At 47.0% G+C, this 19,237-nt stretch overlaps 1 protein-coding gene across 2 annotated transcripts in view; it reads right to left on the reverse strand.

Moving 5' to 3' along the window:
* HYDIN (HYDIN axonemal central pair apparatus protein) overlaps nt 1–19,237 on the reverse strand; it is a 148,887-nt gene that overhangs the window by 41,315 nt on the left and 88,335 nt on the right. For both annotated transcript variants that reach the window (XM_060275918.2, XM_060275916.2), the window contains exons 42-55: nt 18,748–18,885; nt 16,953–17,136; nt 16,073–16,214; nt 14,391–14,565; nt 13,024–13,662; nt 12,237–12,452; nt 8,290–8,483; nt 7,869–8,051; nt 6,049–6,168; nt 5,434–5,593; nt 5,167–5,339; nt 4,570–4,768; nt 2,870–2,969; nt 62–161 (exon numbers count right to left, since the gene is read on the reverse strand). In XM_060275918.2, the coding sequence (XP_060131901.2) occupies nt 62–161; nt 2,870–2,969; nt 4,570–4,768; nt 5,167–5,339; nt 5,434–5,593; nt 6,049–6,168; nt 7,869–8,051; nt 8,290–8,483; nt 12,237–12,452; nt 13,024–13,662; nt 14,391–14,565; nt 16,073–16,214; nt 16,953–17,136; nt 18,748–18,885 (2,723 nt within the window). The remainder of the gene's footprint in view (nt 1–61; nt 162–2,869; nt 2,970–4,569; nt 4,769–5,166; nt 5,340–5,433; nt 5,594–6,048; nt 6,169–7,868; nt 8,052–8,289; nt 8,484–12,236; nt 12,453–13,023; nt 13,663–14,390; nt 14,566–16,072; nt 16,215–16,952; nt 17,137–18,747; nt 18,886–19,237) is intronic.

Genomic DNA, 19,237 nt, shown 5'->3' on the forward strand with positions numbered 1-19,237 from the left:
ATAAAGCCAACAGGAGACAAAGGGCAAAACAGAAGGTGCCTTCATAGTAAATGGAGCTTACCTGTACCCAATCTCATATTTTCCCTTGTTCTTCAGGGACAGTACTTGTTTAGCTTCATCCATGACTTTAATATTCCCAAGCTCCACGCCACCATTTGTACCTGCAGCAGCCAAAAGTCATTGTCATGAGTGCTCTGGATTTCATTGCTATTCTCCCACCCTTAGGAGTAGAAGCCACAGGCAGGACCAGGTAGACTGCAACCCTTACACTGGCAGCAGCGGGGGTGGGGGAGGGAAGCAGAAGCAATTATTGTAGAGTACTAAGGAAGGAGTGATGCAGGATGCCAGAGCACATCTCACAGCTGGGCAGTTTCTGCCTTAAAGTTCTTTATATCTTTCTCCCAGAAGCTTTGTTATCCGTGATGCAGCCAGAAGAGCAAGACTCCTTTTTATCTGCTTTTTAAAACCAATTAAACTCCTCATTTGAGAGCAAAGGGGAGATGCATATGTTTGGATGAAGCAGGTAAGCATAGAGAAAGGCAGAAAGAAAGATGGGGAAAAGGGATGTTCAAGCCTTCCCCCATCTGGTGCCCTCAGGTTGCTTTGGATTACAACTCCCATCATCCCTGATCACAGATGATGCTGGCTGGGGCTGTTGAAAGTTGGGGGTCCGACAACACCTGGAGTGCACTTGCAGATAGTGGAAGGCAGCACTCCAGGCAATCATATGATAACAAGGTCCCAGGTGAGACAGGATGAATTTAGGAAAGGGTTCAAAAGCCCCATTATTATGCATACACACACACACACACTCACACACACACTCACACACACTCCCAAAGTGACTTATCTACAGTGTGCAGGGGGGGGAGTATTTGATCCCCTGCTAAATTTGCACGTTTGCCCTCTGACGAAGAAATGACCAGTCCATAATTTTAATGGTAGGTGTATTGTAGCTGCGAGAGACAGAATAACAACAGGAAAACCCCCAGAAACCCAGAAGACAAAAGTCAGAGACTGATGTGCATTATAATGAGTGAAATGAGTATTTGATCCCTTATCAACCAGCCAGATGTCAGGCTACCTGGTATCTTCCCTGTATGTAACAAGCTGAGATTAGAAGCACCTGCTGTAAGGGAGAGGTCTTACCTGTAATCCCAGCTTGTTACAGTACTTGTACAAAAGACCCCTGTTGACAGAAGCAATCAATCCAGCAGATTCCAAAGTAGCCACCATGACCAAGACCAAAGAGCTGTCCAAGGATGTCAGGGACAAGAATGTAGACCTGCACAAGGCTGGACTGGGCTACAACACTATTGCCAAGCAGCTTGGTGAGAAGGTGACAACAGCTGTTGCAATAATTCGCAAATGGAAGAAACACAAAATAACCGTCAACCTACCTCGGTCTGGGGTTCCATGCAAGATTTCCTCTTGTGAAGTTGCAATGATCATGAGAACGGTGATGCAGCAGCCCAGAACTACAAGGGGGGGACTTATCAATGATCTCAGGGCAGCTGGGACTGTAGTCACCATGAAAACAGTTGGTAACACACTACGCCGTGAAGGACTGAGATCTTGCAGAGCCCGCAAGGTCCCCTTGCTCAAGACAGCACATGTACAGGCCCGTCTGTAGTTTGCCAATGCACATCTGAATGACTCAGAGGAGAACTGAGTGAAAGTGTTGTGGTCAGATGAGACCAAAATCGAGCTCTTTGGCATCAACTCAACTCACCATGTTTGGAGGAGGAGGAATGCTGCCTACAACCCCAAGAAAACCACCCGCACCATCAAACATGGAGGGGGACATATTATGCTTTGGGGGTGTTTTTCTGCTAAGGGGACAGGACACCTTCACCACATCGAAGGGACGATGGACGGGACCATGTATTGTCAAATCTTGGGTGAGCACCTCCTTCCCTCGGCCAGGACACTGAAAATGGGTCGAGGATGGGTATTCCAGCATGACAATGACCCAAAACACATGGCCAAGGCAACAAAGGAGTGGCACAAGAAGAAGCACATTAAGGTCCTGGAGTGGCCTAGCCAGTCTCCAGACCTTAATCCCATCGAAAATCTGTGGAGGGAGCTGAGGGTTCGAGTAGCTACACATCAGCCTCAAAATCTTACTGACTTGGAGAGGATCTGCAAAGAGGAGTGGGACAAAATATCTCCTGAGATGTGTGCAAACCTGGTGACCACCTACAAGAAACGTCTGACCTCTGTAATTGCAAACAAGGGTTTTGCCACCAAATACTAAGTCATCTTTTGCAAAGGGATCAAATATTTATTTCGCTCAAAGGGCAAATGGACAAATTCAGCAGCGGATCAAATATTCCCCCCCCCCCGCACTGTCCATTGTGCAGGAGCTCCTACATCTGTCAGGATCTGCTTCTCTGAAAGGGGAGAACCACAAGAAGCAATAACATATGACCATATTGAAAGAACTATCTACTGAGAAATGCCCCTGCAGTGGTGGCTGCTCTCATGGTGGCTATGTTACTCCTCCAGCATGCCTCTGAACACCCCCAGCTGCTGGAAGAGCAGGGGCTATTGTGCTTTGCCATGGTCATGGGCTTCTCAGTGGCCTTTGGTTGGCTGCTGTGGGAACAGAATGCTGCACCGGATGGGCTTTTGGTCTGATCCTGCTGCAGGGCTCTTCTTACGGGCTTGTAGGAAAGGGACCTAGGGAAGTCCTGTCTTGGGAGGCCAGGAATTAGGTTCCTTGTCCTTTATTGTTTTTCTTATTAGTTTTCCAATATTGGTTCGTTGTCTTTTTGGTCCTTTACTCTTGACTGCCCACCCTTACTTAGCATTCTTTCCAGTAAGCAATCAGTTCAGAACGGTTTTGGCTGGGAAGCGCTGAAATCACCTTTGGGAAAGCTGATGTCCAGGGCAACATCATAGGCCTCAGCAATGATTTGGATGTTTTCAATCTGGACAATCCCCAGAATATTTTCCACATCGGAAACCTGAAATGACAGCAAGCAACAGTCCTGTTGAGCTCCCTTAGGATCACTCTTTGCTGGGTGAAATTTGTAGCCAACACAGCCATATTTTCTGGACCAGAATTCAGTGAGAATGATGCTAGACCTTGTGGTTGATATAAGAGCCTAGGAGATGTTTTAAAAAGCACAATAAATGAATCCCTCAGCCATGTCATATTCTGTCATGTTTGGTACGCCACTGCTACCCCCACCCCCAACAATGCGAACAATTCCCTGCCCCCTTTTCACAGGGAACAAAGTTTTGTGGAAATGGAGCAGGGGGGAAGCCATGCCTTATCCCACCAGTAGAACATATGTGTGGTAAAGATGGGAGAGGCAGCAGTGCTCCCCACCCATAGCAGCTGGCTGTAATTAAGCTCAGGTGGCCTATATGTGGAGTGGTGATGGGAAGCAGAGCTGCAGAACAAGCAGGAGTGGCCAGTTCTGCTTTATAAGCAGCAGAGAATCCTGAGGAAGAGAGGAGGGCTGATGAAAGGACAGAGGGAGATTTTGATGGAAGAAATCCTGCAGAATCAGGACTAGAGAAGGCTCTAGCGATAGTTGAGATACCTCACGGATATCTCATAGATTTAGAAGGGACTCTGATGATCATATAGTCCAGGCATGGCCAAACTTGGCCCTCCAGATGTTTTGGGACTACAACTCCCATCAAACCTAGCTAACAGAATCAGTGATCAGGGATGATGGGAATTGTAGTCCCAAAACATCTGGCAGGCCGAGTTTGGCCATGCCTGACTAGTCCAACCATCTGCAATGCAGGAATATGCAGCTGTCCATTACAGGATCGAACCAGCAACCTTGACACTGTCAGCACCACGCTCTAACCAAATGAGCTATCCAAATTTAACTGGTCTGCACAGAAGAATATGAGAGGAGGCTGAGAACCCTCTTGAGAGCTTGTGGCTTGGTGAAGAGTTCCACAACTGGCTTTACCCAGAACAAACACACGCATTCTTATCTGCACACACATTCTTGTTGCCATAACTTGCAATTATCTGGTCTCAAATAAAAGTATGACTGATACTTGCAGCACTCAGAAGCAATAAGAAAAAAACATGATTTCTATCAATGTTTTACTACAGTTTAAGATGAAAAATGATATTCTGCAAGTGAGCAGGGTGTAACTTTTAAGTTGATTCTAGTCTTAGTTCAAGCCCTAGACACCAAATGATACACAGAGCTAAAGAAGTGCCCAGAGCCTGGCCAATATTTTATGCTGCTTCAGGCAAAGGACAAAATGGGGTCCTCACCTTTCCACATGTAGAGGCTGACCAGAGTATCCCCTGGAATGAACTTCAACGTGGGTGCCAAGTGAGGGGGTGCAGGGAAGACAATGTAGCATACACAGCTCTGTCCTCCAACACCTCACTGCTGCCCCACGGGATCTGCCAACTGAGGCAGATGCCCCATCCTGCCAAATGATAGGGTTGTTCCTGTAAGTGCCACCCTGATATTTTTACAGCCCCCAAAACCAGAGACACTCCCAAGCTGTTGCACACACAAAACACCCCACCAGTAAAAGTGGCAGCATGCAACTGGACTGTAGCTGTCAAGGAATGCTCACCTCTAGGCGAATGGCCTTCTTAATGTTGAGTGTCTTTGTGGCCCTAAAGTTCACTAGCAGGCAGTACTCCGAGTAGGGTTCAATCACACCCATATCAACAGCAAGAGAGAAATCATCACCAATGTTCTCCATGCCGCTGACCCTCCATGCAACGGGCAGAGGAGTGAAGTTCTTGAGATAGAGTGGCTTTGTCTCCTTTCTGCAGAAACAAGAGAAGCCAAAGCAGCATTGTTTTCTGGGGGCTGCAAGAGTTTTGCTGTGCCTCTTTATGCTGGGCAGGTGAGATCTTGTTCACCCAACCGGGAAAGTGGCCATGACTCATATGGCAAAAGGAAGGGAACATCTCTTGGAGAATGACACCTTATGTGCTATGTCTGGAACATAACCCCCATGTAAGTTGTGGGTCTACTGAAGTACCATTCAAAGAAATGATGGTCTCAAAGGCTAGAGAGCCAAAGGACCTTATCCTGGCCAGGAAAGTACATTCCCACCAAATGCCACATGCTCAATCACTCCATGAAGACCCAAAGGCAAAAACATTCAAGGATCTTAAAGCAGAGGAAGCAACTGGAGATTGGTCAAACCAGCCGGATCTACCTGTGCAATAGGAGCTTTTCAAAATGCACCTGCCGGCGATCTAGCTCCAGCTCTGGGCGAACTCCTTGGCAGTTGACCCGGAAGATTACAGGCTCTGGATTCTCTTTAATGCAACAGACAACGCTGTCCTCAAATATACCACTGGCTGTTGGATAAGCCCAAATTGTCAGCTCCTGGGGAGTCAGGATGACACACATTCAGCAGGAAATCCTTGACTTGAGTGAAATGCACACTACTGTACAGACAATGGCCGCATTGTGTCATTACCTGCTTCTCGTTGGGCTTGAGTGTCATGGTAGGGGGGTCAAAGAGATATGTGACTGCCTTGGAGTCATACTGGAAGAAGAAATGAACTTCCGCATCCAAAGGAGATATGTTGAGGATGGTGAGCTTTTCATAGTGATTGGGGTATCGCAGGGCCTTGTACCTGTAGGCATGAATAGCTTACATTGGGAGTTGCAGGGGAGATCAGGGCTACACTTGCCTCTCATGACAAGGCACTGCCTAACACTGAAGCACTTCCCATGTTCCCTGGCTCAGATACGTTTGCCTGGAGCAGGCAACATCCTGTGGAGACCGAGCAATATGCACTCAAAGGAGACCTGAATCATGGAATCACGCCTTCTTTTACAGCAGGATGGAGAACACAAAAGTGGAAGGTTGATTGGCAGAATTTGAAGAATCATTTCACAACCCTGAAAAGCTTGTTTTTGCACTGAAAATGTTCACCACTGATCATGGGGCTTGGACCCAGCATTCAGGTTTCTAGCTCATGTGGGGGCACTTCAACAATTCTGGTATATTGTCAGCCAGTAAGTTCAATACTGCTGAAGTTCTGGGCTAACTGCTTGTCCTTTTATGCTGAACACAACCGGCACTTACTTTTCCCTTGACTTCCCACACAGCAAGGGGCCAAAGTGAAAGACCCCCAAATTCATGATGTACTTTTTGGATATTATTTCATCGGGTTTGACACTCTTTACACGGTGCGGGAAGACAATCCTGGAGGAAAGAAGCAGAAATGCATCAGAAATGCATGGGGGAAAGATCAACAAGACTGCAATAGTGGAACTTCAGGTGGTCCCTTGGGGAAGGGGCAAATATCCCTGTTGGAAGGAGATCCATGCTATTGCCATTTGTCCACCTTGGACGAAAGCAAGAAATGGATTGGGTGAGAAGGACAGGAAGTAGTAATAGTCTCAAGTCTGAACATTTCCTGCCTTGGACACCAGGTGGCAACATCAACCCATGTGATGGCATAGCACCGGGGGGGGGGGGTTTGGCAGCAATACAGACACGCCTCTCAAATAAATAGCTTCTGAACTACTGAGTCATTTCCCTTGGCCTTGGTGCCAAGATGAGACAAATCTTATACTGTCAACTAATGTCGATGATATTCAAGAGAAATCCAATTCTAAATTTCTTTGACTATGAGGAAAATACAGTAGGTATAATCTTTTTCCCCATGGTAGTGTAATCTCTATGTATCTTTTAGTTGGAAAATTCACGCTGTGGGTTAAACCACAGAGTCTAGGGCTTGCTGATCAGAAGGGTCGGCGGTTCAAATCCCTGCAACAGGGTGAGCTCACGTTGCTCGGTCCCAGCTCCTGCCCACCTAGCAGTTCGAAAGCACATCAAAGTGCAAGTAGATAAATAGGGACCACTCCGGCAGGAAGGTAAACGGCGTTTCCGTGCGCTGCTCTGGTTCGCCAGAAGCAGCTTTGTCATGCTGGCCACATGACCCGGAAGCTGTCTGCAGACAAACGCCGGCTCCCTCGGCCTATAGAGCGAGATGAGCGGCGCAACCCCAGAGTCGGACACGACTGGACCTGATGGTCAGGGGCCCCTTTACCTTTACCCTAGAGGTGCTTCAGCAAATAGTCTGACTGCACAGTGTCTTGGCAGGTATAATGCAAGAGGGGCAAGGAATGAGGTTCACTCTCATTATAACTGCTTTATACAGATGTTTGATTTCCATATCAGCCTTTGGCAGCATTTTTCCTTACTGTCTTCAGAAAGAAAACAGAATTTACCACAGAAGGAAACAAGAGACTCATAGATTCATGGGGCAGTCAAGGGCACAGCCCTCAGCCAGTGTCTGAAGCCAGGGGCGTAGCAAGGGGGGGTGCATTTGGGGCGGGCCACCCTGGGTGCCACTCTGGAGGGGGGTGACACACACACACCCCACAACTCCCAAGCCGAGCCCCACTGCCCGGTAAAAAACCTCACTCCTCAGCTTGCTCACTCACAGCACTTCTTCCTGCTCAGGCGGAGGCAAGGGGCGGCCAGAGAGGGGCGTCAGCGGCGTACGGATGGTGCTGGGATCCTCTGCTCACAGCTGCAGCTGCCAGCAGAGGATCACAGCGCTGGAACACCGGCAGTGGCAACCCACTACATAGTGCGCATGCACAGTGTCGCTACGATGCCCCACCCCGGGTACACATCAGGTTTGCCGCTCTGGGTGCCGGAGCGGCTTCCTACGCCAGTGTCTGCAGCCACATCAGCAGGAGACATGTTATCTGCTTGGAGCATCCTCTTTCTTCTGTGTTGTGCCAGGACCTCATATTTGCAGAATACCTTTCTCCTGGGTACTAGATGCAGCTTTATTTTAAGGAGGTGAAGGTACACACCTCTCAGGCCAGCTCTGGATCCTAGCCCAGAAGGCTCATATAACTAGGCAGTGCCCTTTTCCTAGCACTTACGTAGGATCTTGGCAAATGGATGGATATGTGCAGACACCCCTGCAGAAAACTTGATAGTGTCGCTGGGTCCCCAGGATCTCAAAGTTTAGGACCTGATCAAAGTACCCTATTGTGGTGGAAGAGAAATGGAGGCGCATTGTAACCTCTCCATTAGCAGGGACCGTCCAACGAAAGCAGGTCAACCTGTGGAATGCAAACCACAAAGAGTCTACTTCAAAGAACTGGGGTGGGGTATATGCAAGGATCATAGAAGCAGAGTTCTGCCCACCCCCACCCCCACCAGATCAGCATGCAGGGCTCACTTTCTGTTTCTGCTCAGCCAATGTTTCAAGGAGCACCCCAGCCCTGGCTAGTCAGAGGCACACAAGTGCTTTCTGTCTGCTGTGAGACATGCCCCAGGCCCTATTTCTTGCTCCCTTACCGGAAGAGCTTCTCAGTAGATGGTTCCCCTGTGAGGCCACTCTGATCTAGCTCTGACAGAGTTGTTACTGCACCAGGGGTAGGATGAGTACCCTTCCTGCCACGAGGGACGCCTTTCTTATCCTTTGAAGAATCACGGGTCGTGTCAGTTTTCTCCTTCTTGCCCTTGCCTCGGGTTGGGGTTGTCTGTTCCTCCTAAGACCCAGAAGAAACACAGGAAGAAAGAGAAATCTTTCTCTCACTACTTAGAAATCTTTAGGCCTTCTAACACCATGAACATAAATACCTATTTACATATCTAATCTATACAGTATGTGCAATTCCTCCAGGAGTTCCAGTTCCCCTTATGGATCTTGTGGATGGTTCTGGAGCCATGGGAAAAGTAGCAAATGGTGACAAAGGGGCATCCCCGCCTAGTCTTCTTCACAAGCAAATATTTTTTAGATGCCCCTTCTACGATGAGGCACGCAGAGACACCATTGTCTCTCTACTGGAGAGGCTTGCTGACCTTCCAGAGAAGTCTAAATTAAATGCCCTCCTCTTAGGAAAAGATCAAAAGACGACCTGGTCGGTCGCCAGATCCTGCACGCAGATTTGCAGACGCAGTCTATCCTCCCAGAACAAATTAGCCTGTGGGGAAAATAGTCAAAGGCCTCGAGGGTGAGAGGGTCAACCTGTATGGTATTTCAAATTTTAAACTTTTAGGTTCTCATACGTCTGTTTAATTCAATTTTAAGTCCTAAGAGGTTTGCTGTATATTGTTTATAAATCCAGATTTTATTTTTGTGAATGTACTGTTGGAGCTGGTTTACAACCGTAATAAACAATTTCATTTCATATTTTTTTCTGAAAGGGAGTCCTCAATCCAGATCATTGCATGATATTTATTTTAAACAGTCAACACATAATTAGCAGATTTTATTTATTTCTTAAAATAATTTTTAAGTTTTCCAATTAAACAACATCAAATCACATTGAAATTATTCCCAATTACACTTTATCCAAATCAATTATGCAATTCTAATTAAAAGAAACATTCCAATTATGCCTAATTATATTGAATTTTTCCGACTTCCCATGCCTCAGATTCCAGAGCTTCCTGCTAATCACTACTGCCATTTGCTTTTAATAATTTCTCCCTTGTTATTCAGCCTCTGATGTAAACCTTCACATCTTGTCCCAAAATAATGCAGTCATTTCCTAACAGTCTTTGTTGACATCCTTCAATCTTCTCCAAGCCTTTGAGTTGTGTTGCCAGCCAGGTTTTATCAAAATGTTTTCTGTCGCTGCGTAGAGTTGTATCTTTAGTCTCCCTCTGATTGCTGGTCTTCCGAATCCAACAAAGCACACAAATTACAAATCATGTCCAAATTTCTACTCCATAGCTCCTCTGAAGATAGATTTACAGCTTTTCCAGCGAGGAATTAGCCAGGTCAAATCTTATCACTCTTCTAAAAACAAACAATGGCTTCTTAATCTTCTTAATCAGTCCACAATGAATCCCAGCAAATACCAGCTGTTAGTAGGGAGATTTTTACAAAATTATCAAAGCATATATAACTCCTCCATTTTATTGTTTATATTTCCATGTCCACACAGTTTGTATTTTATATTTTTCTGCTGCTCTAGGTAAATCCGGTAGCCTGTCCAGAAAAGGTGTTTAGTAAATCTTTAAGTGAAGGGGGGGGGGAGTGTTCCCTGTCAGGCTTCTCGGTTTCTCCAGATAATCCATCTTCCTTTCTGCGATGTTTTCACCTCTTATCTCTCAGTGGCCATAAATCAAGTATTTTTCTCTACTGCTCAGGGCTGGGTCCGCAGGCAATAAATTTTTTGCTCCTTCATCTGAGGCATGCCCAAAACTTTTATCTAATTAAAATTCCAAGTTATGGGACCCTTGCCCGCATTGGGTGGCTTCCAGGAGTGCCGACTCCAACGGGTGCTCGGCCCAGGCCCCACCCCCACCCCCCAGGGTCCGGGTGGGTTAAGGGGCATCTGCGGGCCAGCGGCCCCCTCCCGTAGCATCCTGGGAGGGGTGGGGGGGGGCTGCGTACTCCCGAAGCAGCTGCCAAAAAACACACCGTTGAAGCGGAGCAGATGGTATTGTCCGCCATTCCCAGCGTGCACAAGCGGAAGCCAGCAGATTTTATTTATAAGTTAGGCGCTGTGGGTGGCGCTGTGGTCTAAACCACAGAGCCTAGGGCTTGCTGATCAGAAGGTCGGCAGTTCGAATCCCTGCAATGGGGTGAGCTCCTGTTGTTCAGTCCCAGCTCCTGCCCACCTAGCAGTTCGAAAGCACATCAAGTGCAAGTAGATAAATACGGTAGGCATCGCTCCAGCGGGAAGGTAAACAATGATTCCATGTGCTGCTCTGGTTTGCCAGAAGCGGCTTAGTCATGCTAGCCACATGACCCGGAAAAACTGTCTGTGGACAAACGCCGGCTCCCTTGGCCTATAGAGCGAGATGAGCGCCGCAACCCCAGAGTCGTCCGCGACTGGACCTAATGGTCAGGGGTACCTTTACCTTTATTTATAAGTTAAACATCCCAAGAAGCTTTAACAAAAATGGCTATTCCACTATCCAAAAAAGAGAAATGTATTTATTTAGTAGAACCTTATTTAGCATTAGGTTACTCAATCTTAACAATTGTTGATCATGGATCATAAAAGATCAGTAATTATCAGACCACAAAACCTATTACATAAACCGACTGCTACATTTTTACTAGTTATAAATCTTGTTTAGTCTGCAGAGATTCAGTTCCCACTACACTATTTACAGCACAATTCTGAATATATCTACAGTGGTACCTCGGTTTATGAACACAATTGGTTCCGGAAGTTTGTTCATAAACTGAAGCGTTCATAAACTGAAGTGAACTTTCCCATTGAAAGTAATGGAAAGTGGATTAATCTGTTCCAGACGGTCCGTGGAGTACTTAAACTGAAGTGTTCATAAACTGAAGCGAACTTTCCCATTGAAAGTAATGGAAAGTGGATTAATCCATTCCAGATGGGTCCACGGAGTACTCAACCTGAAGCGTACTTAACCCAAAGCATGGGTGTAATTGGTTCCGGAAGTCTGTTCATAAACTCAAGCGTTCATAAACTGAAGCGAACTTTCCCATTGAAAGTAATGGAAAGTGAATGAATCCGTTCAAGATGGGTCCGCGGCGTTCGTAAACCGAAAATTCGTAAACCAAGGTGTTCATAAACCGAGGTTCCACTGTACTCTGAAGTAAGCCCACTGAGTTCTGTATTATTTACTTTCAGGTAAGCAAGTATGTGATTGCAACTTAAGTCTAGTAGTCAGAATTGTTGTCTAGTTTAAAATCTTAGTATTTTTTTTATGTGTGAAAAGATTTTTGCTTTCTTAAGTCTCATTCTGGATCAACATCATCTTTGTCTTCCCCAAATGCTGGCATCTCTCCCTTGGTCAATGACAGTTGGGGGTGCTCCTTTCCATTCAATGTGATGTGTTTCACACGCCTGGCAATTAAGGCAGCCTTACCTCTGATTTAGTCAGCATGCTGACCTGGTCAGTGCGACAGAGGGCTCATGCATACTTCTGTTTGCCCCACTTTCCCCCAGGAAAACCCATGGTTTAGTGCTCAATTGGAACAAACAGCAATCGGGTTTTCTGTGGATTGATGTTTGCTCTGATTCAGCACTAAAGAGCATAGTTCATGGGGGAAAGCGGTGGGGCAAAGGCAGAACCACTTAGACTAAAAAGCATGGGTCAAGCAGAAAACAAGCAGACCCAAAGAGGAACCCAAAGACCTGACTGGATGGAGAAGGGGTTCATTTTTTTAGTTTTGTCTCCCAGGCAACAAACGCAGCTTCCCTGATCACAATGGCATTTGTCAGTCCTCCTTATTGTGCAACTTTATAGGCAGATTTCCCCCTTCTCAGGTTCTGTTTTTCCCATGAAGGAGCAAAGAGGCCCTCTACCTTTACTGTAGGGAGAGTCACTGAAGTCTCAAAGATACTTTCAGTCTCCTTCTTGTCCTCCTCCAGACTCGGATCTTCAGGTAAGAGGAAGGTGAAATGCTTGAGAGCTTCTCCAGGAACTGGTGCTGCCCGCTTTTCCGGATATGGGATCACAGAGAAACAAGCAGTGGGAGGAATGGGTGGCCCAGAAGGACCCAGTCCCAAGCCATTCAAGATCTACAGCAAGAGAGAAAGCTATATTAAGGCCTCGTTGCAATGCTGCTATTGTAAAATGCAAATGAAATGACCTGCCTCTTTCTTTACACCAGTGGGCAGAGAAGCATATTGTTCTTCCTAGTATTGGCCATGGGAGACTAGAGGCATCTAGGTGGAACTGCATCCTTCCCACACATAGAATGGGGATTTAAAATACCAGTTGCCCATAGCAATTAAAATACCAACACCATAGCTGTTGAAGGATGGCATGAAAGGATGTCTGGATCTGTTAGCCATTCTTTTCTTGAGACTATGAGCCATTTGCCTGTCTCAAACTGCCATTGCCTGCCTGAAGACCTGCCTGTGCTGTGCATAAACAATTAAACCAACATTCTATGAGAGCTAGAATCATGCTTATTCTCTAAACGAAAACTGAGGTATTCAGGATTCCATCACATCTGTAAGGCTCCCTCCAGCTAAATTTCTACACTCTTGCTAATATTGGAGGTGGTCCTTTCCACTAGAATAATCCCCATTTCTCTGGTGTGTGGAGTCCAGACCACATTCTGTGAAAATCACTGAGGGTCCCCACCTGGACGATTTCTGGCAGCTTGCCACTCTCCAGGATCCTCTTGCCACTGGAGTCCTCAGAACTGAGCACCTGGAACTCCAAACATGGGATCCCCACATCTGGTTCTCCTTCTCCCTCCTGCCCTCCAGCCCTGTTGTCCTCCATCGCTTTGAGCCTCTCTAGGCGCTCTCTCTCTACTCTCTCTTTCTCCAGGCGCTCCTTCTCTGCTCTCTCCTTCTCCAGTCTCTCCTGGCGCTCTCTCTCCCTGTCCTTCCTGCCCTTGCGGCCTGAAGGTGCTTGCCGCTGGTCTTCTGCTTCCTCCTGCTTCTCTTCAGAGCCTGGTGGCAGAAGCTGCATCAACTGAACTCTGTCCCAGAAGGTCAGGATCTGGACTATGTCTTTCTGGTTCGCCTCATAGAGCTTGAACCTCAGAGCCAAGTTCTTTTCACTCTCGCTCATCATTTCCTTCTCGGCTTCCTCATCTTCCTGGGCTGCGGGTGGGGCAGCTCCTGGCTGACCATTCTGTGGGCCCGTCTTACTTTTCCTCTTCTTCTCATCTTTGTCATTGGCACTAAGCTCTGGGCGCTCCTTGGCTGATGATTTCCGCTCGATCCCTTCATTCAGCCTCCCGTCAGATTTCAAAGCAGGCACTGGGGCATTCTGGAAGGGCAGAACCAAGGGAAAAAAGGAGAGCCTGTCAAGTATGTAGCTTCAGTCTTGCAGCAAGGAGCCCAAATAGCCACCCTTTGAAGCATTCTAAAGGATCCAAGTGTCCCAACAGCATGATGATGATGATGATGAGAGCCACCTGGGACCTGGCTTATCCCTAAAAAATGCAGGCCACTTCCCCACAACCTGGTCACTAGTACAAAAGCTTCAGGAAACAAAGCCACTCAAACTGCCCAATGCTACCAAGTGGAGATAAGTGCCCTGGCATGAGCTGGTGCATCACTTAGCCATAGGAATCTTATCTCTTTTCCCCATCAGCCACATGCCCTTAGATCAGTGGTTCCCAAACTTTTTTGGGCCCCTACCTCCTTGGTTCTGTAAACTCATCCCCAGTGCCCCCTACCCTACCCTATAAAAAGCATTATTCAGAATAGCAGTTTGCATGACACACTAAGGAACATAAAAACACAATACAATTCAGAATAGTAACAATATACGGCACATATTTTCAAAATTAAATGAAATTTGGTTTAACTACTTCAACAAAACTAATTAACTTGGTCCAGTGAGACCAGGTTATCAAAATCTGATAGTCGTTTATACCTCCAGTACTGCCCTACCATCCCCTTGCCTCTAGCGATTCCCACTGTCCCCCGGGGGGAGGGGCAAGTACCACCCATTGGAGGAACCACTGGGTTCAGAGGCTGTTTGGGACTTACTTGCTTGCCTGCTTGCTGGGCCTTCTTTGCTGCAGCCTCCTCTTTCTCCTTGGCCACTGCTGCCTCCCTCTTGTAGCGCTTGCTCTTCTTCTTCATCTCCTCCTCCTCCCGCAGGCGCTCCAGTTCCTGCTGGTGCTTCTTCTCCTCCAGCTCTCGAGCCAGCTTCTCCTGCTCCCTTCAATGCATGGCACACAGGAAAATCAGGATCTTAATTCATTCACCAGGTGCCTGAAAAACTTCCCCAAATCAAGCTTCCCCCCCCCCCCATTTAGTATGAATCAGCTCAGCCTCTTCAGGCACCGAACGCCATCTCAGAGCACTCAAAAGGGCCCAGAGGCTTTCCCACCCCTGCTTCTGGCTAAAAAGGGCCCTTCCCACCCATGGACACACAGATCATTCTACTTCCTGGAGGGTGCATGGGGAAGAGGACCCCAATTGTCTGGGAAGGCAGCAGGTAGTTGCGGTCCTGTGCCAGGTAAATGCAACCCAGGTGACTAGGCATGGGAAGAAGTATGGCTTCCAGGATGACCAGCAATTTAGGATTCCCCAACCATGAGCAGGAATGTCCTCATGAAACCTCTTGCCCTTCCCTCTTGCCATCTTCTCCCACTCCCTCCCCAGCTATCAGTAAGAAGTACAAAGTGTGTGTGTGTGTGTGTGTGTGTGTGTGTGTGTGTGTGTGTGACAGAGAGGTCCTCCTTCAGCTAGGAAGACTATACAGTGGTACCTTGGTTTATGAACACAATTGGTTCCGGAAGTCTGAAGCGTTCATAAACTGCACACTGAAGCGTTCATAAACTGAAGCGAACTTTCCCATTGAAAGTAATGGAAAGTGGATTAATCTGTTCCAGGCAGTCCGTGGAGTACTCAAACTGAAGCGTTCATAAACTGAAGCGAACTTTCCCATTGAAAGTAATGGAAAGTAGATTAATCCATTCCAGACGGGTCCGCGGAGTACTCAACCTGAAGCGTACTTAACCCGAAGCATGGGTGTAATTGGTTCCGGAAGTCTGTTCATAAACTGAAGCGTTCATAAGCTGAAGTGAACTTTCCCATTGAAAGTAATGGAAAGTTAATTAATCCATTCCAGATGGGTCTGCGGCGTTCGTAAACCAAAAATTCGTAAACCAAGGTGTTCATAAACTGAGGTTCCACTGTATAGGGAGGCTGTTTGAGCAGTTCATTATGTCATCAGGTGCACCATGGGCCAACCAACCTTTGGCAGGTCAGAGTCATTTTGGCCCTTTGAAGCCCATTTTGGAGCTTTGAGTCACCAGGGCTCTGATATGGAGGATGAGGTGAAATCTGAACTCTTAGTTCCAGAAACTGGAACTACGGAGATTTGCTGCCATCACCACATTCTGGTTGCAGTGTGTTGGGGTGTCTGAATGTTGGCTCAGCATTTAGGGTCTCCTTCTTGAACTTTTCAAAGTATATTTATTTGCCCTCATCTCCCCCAGTTTACATGCTTAAACACCCTTGGGGGCATGTGCTTCCCACAGTTCAGGGATCAAGCCTGGGGAAAGAAGCCACAATGAGAGGAAGTAGAGCAGCAAATATCACAATGGAAATGACCAGCGAACTACATCCATTCCTAAAGATAACTCTACAATCACTGCCCACAGTGACAATGTCCTCCCCCCTCTTTGAGGGACAGAGTATATTCCCAGGCCTGCTCTGACCTCTTTTTCCTCTCACGCAGGGCCAGCAACAGTTCATTATCAAACTGGACTTTTTGTTCTTCGGTGAGGGCATCATACTCCTCTTCATCCATCTCCTGAAGACGAGCCTTCTCTCTTGCAATGGCCTCCTGCTGCTCCCGTTCTTCCAAGCAGACAAAGGAGAAAGAAAGACACCAGAAACTTACCAGGAGAGCCACATCCAAGGCAAGTGGCAATACCTCGTGCCACACGTGCCCCCAACCCATTAAATTTATTGCAGAGCAAATATCAGGGGGTGGGGGCAGCAAAGCAGGGGAGTTACAAATTAAACTGAGCAGTAGCATTAAGCTAAAATCCTGGGAGGGAATGATTGGGTTCTATACAGTAGGGAGGGGTGAACCTCTGCATTTCCGTTTCTCATCTTTCCACTCTTCAGTTTGTTTTCCACATTTCCAAATGAGTTTGCATTTTTTAAAAAAATCCTCATGAAAATTCATCAACATTTGACTGCTAGTTTTTCTTAATATATGTAAGTTTGAATGCAGTTTTGCCTAAAACACATTTTTTGCAAAGCAACTTTCCCTTATATTGCACACTTGGGGTTGCCATATTTCACAAAGTTAAATTCCTGGCACCCGCAAAGTTGTTGAGCAAGACCCCAGATTGTTGAGTTTTTGAAGGAAACCACCTTTTTGTGGGAACAAAACCAAATTGTTGAAAACCAGGGCATGTGAAGAATTTTCCTAATGTATGGAAAGCCTGTAAACCAAATGTACAAAATTGAATTTGTCCCCCATCCCTGATTCTCAGCAACTGGAAGCAAAGCAAAGAGGAACAGCTGGGCTAAGCAAGGGGCTACCACCTTCCCAACTCTCCTCCTCCTCCTCCTCCTCCTTCTCACCTTCCTGCTCTTGTTTGTCCTTCTCTCTGGCTTTCATAGCAACAAAGTCCTGGAACAGGTTCACAAAATAGATGTAGCGCCTGTTGTTGATAGCTTTGAGTAGACAGGTAAGCGCCGATGCCATGCTGCGGGCAAACAAGGTATCCAGCCCATCAAACACCATGCCACGATAGCAGTCACTCAGCTGTTGGGAAATGAAAGCACATCCCCTTTAGGCTCAGGCAAGGCTTTGGCCACTGCCAGGCACAGATCCTGTTGCAGGAGGAGTCACCTGGCAGCAGTCACTCTGCTGATAGGCTGCCTGCATGAGAGAGATGGGAAGCAGGAGGCTCATCCCATCAACTTTGCAAAAAAAAAACCCAAAAAACCAAACCAGCTCCATAAGGCACCTCCGGCCCCTGAACTGTTCATATGACAGCTGGTCATGCTAAGAATGAATATTTAAGAATTGGTGCCTGAGTTTGTTTTTCGTCTCTTCTCACCCTATCCCTTTTTCCTTGTGTGTTGTGTTTCTTAGATTGTAAGCCTGTGTGGGCTGGGACTGTTTCATTTAACTTATTGTATGTAGGACACTATGGGAACCTTTTTGGCAGATGAGTGGGGTACAAATGCTCTAAATAAGTAAAGCTCAAGGGGTTCTAAAATCAGCTGAAGCGCCACTGCTGAAGCGCCACTGAATTGCTGGAAAGAAAACCAACTCTCAATAAACACTCATTCTGCCCTTTTGGAAAAGGGAGTTAAGGCACCCAAGCCAGCTATTGGCCAGAAGCCTCCTTGCAGGGCACTCTCACCTGGGCTCCCACACCTCAGTGATAATGCCAGTTAGGATTTCAGTGCTATTGCTGTGGCATCTAGGTATGGATCACTGGGACACAGAGGGGGAGACCTGAGCCCCCCCCCCCCACGGCCCCTTCAACTGATAGCCACAGATTCTTCTGGCAAATCTGCTGCCTCTTTGGCCTTTCTCCATTTTCCCCAAGCATCACCACCAATTATAATCCACTGTGGCCCTCTAGTATAGCTGCATTCCTCATAACTTTCACCCTCTCTTTGTCTGTGGAGCCTGGGTTACTTCACAACCATCTTTGCAAAAGACATTTTATGGGAATCCTGCTAGACAACTGGATCTAGATTATAGCTACTGCTCCACATTTTTGGAGCTCATTCGAAGTAGAAGTGATCCATAGTCCTTAGCACTGTAGGAAACCCCAATTCTTGTTTGCCAGCTACAAGAGAGCCTAAGTGCAGGTAACTTTACCTGATCACACTCATCTCTTCAATTCTTTGCTCTCCCCATTCCCTTGGCAGTCTTCACAACTGCCAACATTTGAGCTATAAACTCCTTGTAACAAAAACCTGACATTTTTAGTTTACAATATTTCATAAAGCACTACGTACAATGATGGAACAAGAATTGATAGTATGATAGTAGTGATGCCTGCAATAAATGTGTCATTAGTACTCTCATTTTAGAGACTGGAAAACTGAGGTTGACAGGTGCTCATGGTCCCTCCATTTCTTTATTGCGATTGGCCAGGAGTTGTGATTTGGCAATGGGTATTCGATAGCCAAGTACACAGGACTCTAGGCCACACTGGCTCTCCAATGGAATCACACCAGAAAAAGGGACCCTAGAAAGCCATCTGCAACTCTGCCATGGTCCTTTATGCAGGAAGGGACAGGATACTCCTGACCTGGCAGGCAGACACTGTGCAGACCCAGGCCCGGGATTCCAGATGGAACCACTGTAAGATCCCCAGGCCACATGGCTAGTGTCTCCCTTTGCTGCTGTTACCTGCATCCTCTCTGAAAGAATCTCCACCAATAGCTCCTCTGGAAGCACACAGCTCAACAGGCCATAATCTCCTGCCACACTGCCACAGAGGCTAAGGCGCCGCTGGATCGGAGCGCTGGGAATAGGGCTGGACGGAATCTGTACATTGGGGATAAGGCAGAATGTTCCTACAAGAAACCTGTTGAGCTTCTCCCTTCAACTCAGCCACCCGTGGGTCACCACTTTCCCTCCCAAGCTTAGGGAGATGGAATAAAGCATGGTCAATTGTCAAGAAGACAAGGGAGGGGAGTCTGAGGCAGGGGAGAGGCAGAAAGAGAAACACATATGCAAACTAATAAATACACAACACTTTGAAATACTGTACTCTCCATAAAATATGGCTCTCTGGGCCAGTCTCTCAAAGCTAAGGTCTTTTTGTGCCTCCCATTAAGATGTGTCTCTTGCCCTTGGCCATCTGGGCTGCCCTCTGTGAGAGCAGGAACAGAGTGAA

This window comes from Zootoca vivipara, chromosome 6 (assembly GCF_965207765.1).
Source record: "Zootoca vivipara chromosome 6, rZooViv2.hap1.1, whole genome shotgun sequence".
Taxonomy (NCBI): domain Eukaryota; kingdom Metazoa; phylum Chordata; class Lepidosauria; order Squamata; family Lacertidae; genus Zootoca; species Zootoca vivipara.